Source organism: Poromitra crassiceps (genome assembly GCF_964638095.1).
Source record: "Poromitra crassiceps genome assembly, chromosome: 3".
In the NCBI taxonomy this organism is placed as follows: Eukaryota; Metazoa; Chordata; class Actinopteri; order Beryciformes; family Melamphaidae; genus Poromitra; species Poromitra crassiceps.
The window spans coordinates 80,296,917-80,301,916 of NC_139625.1; the positions used below are offsets into that span (position 1 = coordinate 80,296,917).

The 5,000-nt window shown below is 43.8% G+C and overlaps 1 protein-coding gene across 1 annotated transcript in view; it reads left to right on the plus strand.

The window, feature by feature from the left end:
- LOC310772708 (kalirin-like) overlaps positions 1–5,000 on the plus strand; it is a 141,042-nt gene that overhangs the window by 122,176 nt on the left and 13,866 nt on the right. The window contains exons 45-47 of the mRNA XM_083632583.1: positions 1,077–1,146; positions 2,379–2,465; positions 2,994–3,086. Coding sequence (XP_083488709.1) covers positions 1,077–1,146; positions 2,379–2,465; positions 2,994–3,086 — 250 coding nt within the window. The remainder of the gene's footprint in view (positions 1–1,076; positions 1,147–2,378; positions 2,466–2,993; positions 3,087–5,000) is intronic.

Consider the following 5,000-nt stretch of genomic DNA (forward strand, 5'->3'; position numbering starts at 1 on the left):
GACTGACTGAGTGTTGTGTTGTAGCTTCACACACACACACAGACTGACTGACTGAGTGTTGTGTTGTAGCTTCACACACACAGACTGACTGAGTGTTGTGTTGTAGCTTCACACACACAGACTGACTGAGTGTTGTGTTGTGTTGTAGCTTCACACACACAGACTGACTGACTGAGTGTTGTGTTGTAGCTTCACACACACAGACTGACTGAGTGTTGTGTTGTGTTGTAGCTTCACACACACAGACTGACTGACTGAGTGTTGTGTTGTAGCTTCACACACACAGACTGACTGACTGAGTGTTGTGTTGTAGCTTCACACACACACACAGACTGACTGAGTGTTGTGTTGTAGCTTCACACACACAGACTGACTGACTGAGTGTTGTGTTGTAGCTTCACACACACAGACTGACTGACTGAGTGTTGTGTTGTAGCTTCACACACACAGACTGACTGACTGAGTGTTGTGTTGTAGCTTCACACACACAGACTGACTGACTGAGTGTTGTGTTGTAGCTTCACACACACAGACAGACTGACTGAGTGTTGTGTTGTAGCTTCACACACACAGACTGACTGACTGAGTGTTGTGTTGTAGCTTCACACACACAGACTGACTGAGTGTTGTGTTGTAGCTTCACACACACAGACTGACTGAGTGTTGTGTTGTAGCTTCGCACACACAGACAGACTGACTGAGTGTTGTGTTGTAGCTTCACACACACAGACTGACTGACTGAGTGTTGTGTTGTAGCTTCACACACACAGACAGACTGACTGAGTGTTGTGTTGTAGCTTCACACACACAGACTGACTGAGTGTTGTGCTGTAGCTTCACACACACAGACTGACTGACTGACTGAGTGTTGTGTTGTGTTGTAGCTTCACACACACAGACTGACTGACTGACTGAGTGTTGTGTTGTGTTGTAGCTTCACACACACAGACAGACTGACTGACTGAGTGTTGTGTTGTGTTGTAGCTTCACACACACAGACTGACTGACTGACTGAGTGTTGTGTTGTGTTGTAGCTTCACACACACAGACTGACTGAGTGTTGTGTTGTGCTGTAGCTTCTTCCTGGTGGAGTTGGACCGTTGTCTTCAGGACCACGACCTGCTGTCCGACCTGTTCATCAAACATGTGAGTACAGTACTACCCTAGCATACACTGCTACAGTACCACAGGGAGTACTTTACCAGTTTACCAAACTACTACTGCTAGCTTAAAAAATGGGTTATGGTTAGCGTTTAACAAAAAATTCTTTCAAAAAGTACTGTCACATGATCCCCAACCCAGGGATCATCTTCCCATTGTAGCAACTAACATCACTTTTTAAGCTCTGCTCACAGGCTGGAGCAGTAGTTTGGCTGCTATTTTCTCCGGGTGCCGCGACGCACAGAAAGCAGCAGAAACACATTAGAGATGGCATATCTTCATTTCATGAGAGACTAGTAGAAAGTTTAACAAGCTTTAATGATACAACAAATTAATTTTGGCGTATGACTCCATGATATGATGACGCTCTCCTGAGATGATGAGAGGGCGTCGTCATTGAAGAATAGGATAGGAAATCTCCCATAGGGAATTCTTCAATCAGGAGTCATGACGATGGTGGTGGTCAGGGGAGGAGGTGGGGCGAAAACCACTGCTTCAGCGATGATGATCAGCAACTGAGAATGACACATGGCACATACACAGCACATAGCAAACAGAGTAAAACATGGACCCTGATATACTACGCTGATTAGGTGATTGGGATCAGCTGGAAAGGAATAGCTTGGGCTGATTGGTTATTGCCACATGTACGGTAAACTGTGAATGGGTGAGGAGACAGCATCAGAGAAAGGGGGCGAGCCTAACAATGAATGGGTTATACAACCTCAAAGAAAAGGGGCGTGCACTGTGATATGACCTGAACTGGGCGTTAGCTGCTAAGTAGTCTTCATTATTGAAAATAGTCCAAGACATCATTATATCACCACACAAGCAATGTGCAATAACTGCTAATTTGTGCAAAAATCAGATAATCCACACTGTTACGGATGTTCATTTGACTAACTGGAACCTAATGCACCTTACTCTTTGTTACTCAATGGTACATTTGATGGATTTTTAGTGGAAGATACTCTATGTACCTAACTTCTATTTTATTGTTTTATTGTCTATTTCTATTCTCCTTTATGTTGATCATTTTCCCTACCTGAGTGTGAGCAACTGTAGAGTTACTCAATTGCCCCAAAAGCTAGTAGGCTAATGTGGATCATGCATTCACATACTGTGTGTGTGTGTGTGTGTGTGCGTGTGTGTGTGTGTGTGTGTGTGTGTGTGTGTGTGTGTGTGTGTGTGTGTGTGTGTGTGTGTGTGTTTTGCAGGAGCGGCGTCTGCACATGTACGTGGTTTACTGTCAAAACAAGCCGAGGTCAGAGTTCATCGTCATCGAGTACGAGACGTTCTTCGAGGTGAGAGGCACTTCATGTTACATGACTTCCTGTTAGGGGGTTTTCACACATGCCTAGAGTCCGGTTCCTTGTTTCGGACCAGACGCGAGAATGATACATTCTAAATCTAGTTAATTTAATAATGTGTCTTCTTCTTTTTTGCTAATCTGTCATTGTGGTGTATTCTGTATATACGCTGGTGGTCCTGGGCCGAATTTGCCCTTGTTTTTTTACGAGTAGAAACAGTAAAAGGCACATACAAACAGGGAAGTGTAGCATTTATTAATGTTAGCATCTGTACGGTGGGGTGGGGGTTTTCACAGTTTTCCAAATAGAAAAACTACATTATGGGCTTTAAGTGATTTAAGTTACCGAACAACAACAACAATGCTCTCTCTCTCTCTGTCTGTCTCTCTCTCTCTCTCCCTATCTCTCTCTCTGTCTCTCTCTCTCTCTCTCTCTGCCTGTCCCTCTCTCTCTCTCTCTCTCTCTCTGCCTGTCTCTCTCTCTTTCTGCCTGTCTCTCTCTATCTTTCTGCCTGTCTCTCAGGAGATCCAGCATGAGATCAGTTGCAGGATGTCGATCAGTGATTATCTGATCAAACCCATCCAGAGAATCACCAAGTACCAGCTGCTGCTCAAGGTGTGGGTGTGTGTGTGTGTGTGTGTGTGTGTGTGTGTGTGTGTGTGGGTGTGTGTGTGTGTGTGTGGGTGTGTGGGTGTGCACGCGTGTGTCAGGTCCGTCGGAGTGATGTGATCCTGTTCTGTGGACTTATGCTGCCTTGTTGAAAAATGCTCATGCTAGCCTCTCTGTAAAAGGGAGTCTTGTGGGTATTCGTAGAACTCATTTTCATTCAGATTCTTAGAGACACACATACGTATGATGTCACGCCCACCTGGAAGCCAGCCGAGAAGACTTTTGGGTGCAAACATCATTTTTGGTATTTAAACAGGCAGGTGATGCATACTTGTGCATACCGGTTGCTTTCCAGGCGTTTTGGAGCTCTTTTTAACTTAAATTTTCTTCGTAAATGTGTCGCAAGATTTCACCGTGCGGGGATAACGTTTCTGTGTCCTTGAAACGCATGTGTGTGTCTGTCTCGAGACTCCTGTCAGCTGAGCCAGAGATCGGCTGAGTTAACTACAAGTAGCGACCTGTATGCTAATGGCAGCTGGGCTCCGCATCGTTATATTTTCTGTGTTGTTGCTTCCAGAGGAGCCGCATAGAAACAAACAGGTGGTGTTGTTTCCAGAAGAGGGTGCACTAACGTCAATATAGGATTATGAATGCAGCCAGAAACCAATGAATTTGGGAACGGAAGTAAACCATTGCTGCTGATGGCACCGTCATTCCACGGTAGTATAGTGTCTCACGGTAGTAGCGTCATTTAAAGTAGCTGGTATAGTAGGCACCGCGGTAGAGGGTAGGAACTGGTTAGGGGTGCTCCAAAAAATCGATTCTGAAAGGATCGCGATTCTTAATGCCACGATTCCTGGATCGATTCCAAACTCCCAAGAATCGATTCTTCTTTGTATTGTAAATTATTATTATTATTATTATTTTTTTTACAGTGCACCTGAAGGCAACATGCAAGATACCGGCTGAATAAGTGTCCAAATGTTCATATCATTTGTGTACTGTACTGCCACGTTGCCACCACCTCTTGCACTTAAGAACTCTGGTTAATGTATTCCCCCCAAAATCTATAAATCCTTCTCAAAGTCTACAGATCCCCCCCAGCCTATAAATCCATCTTATCTGAAGAACATAAGGGGGGAATTCCCCCCTAGTTTGCAAAATGAATTTAGGCCCTCACTGTAATACTTCAGAAGTTGAATTTGAAGTTCAGCATTAATATATTTGTCATTTTTTGTCTTAGATTTACCTTTGTGTGTTATTGCAATATAAAACTACATACTTGAGAATCGATTCTAGATTCTGGAATCGAGAATCGTTGGAATCGAGAATCGTTGGAATCGAGAATCGATTCTGGAATCGGATTGTGACCCCAGGAATTGGAATCGGATCGGATCGTGGCTTAGCCGGATCGGAGCACCCCTAGAACTGGTAGACCGACCGTGCAACACTATTAGGTTGTAATTGGTTTTTGGCTCTGAACATGATTTGAACTGTTCTGTAGTCAACCAAGTCTTTAAATTGGAGTGTTTTTAGTTTGGTAAAGTATGGGTTTGTCGGTTCTCTATAAGTAGTTTTAATTATAATTCTTATGGCTCTCTTTTGAAGGATGAAGATTGGAGTAGTGTTAGTTGTACAGTATATGTATTCCCCCACACTTCCACACAGTAGGTGAGGTATGGGAGTATAAAGGAACAATAAAGTGTGAATAATGCAGTTTGATTAAGAATATCTTTGACTTTATATAATTACATTATTAATATCGTACATAAGCTCAAATGATGTTGTTTATGTCATCAGTCCGAGTTGGATGCACTCTCTCATGGCCGCCTCCCTTCTGGAGCGCACAGGCACCTCCTAAAATCTCTCTCTCTTCCTCTGTCTGTCTCCCTCTCTCTCCCTCTCTCTCTCTTCCTCTGT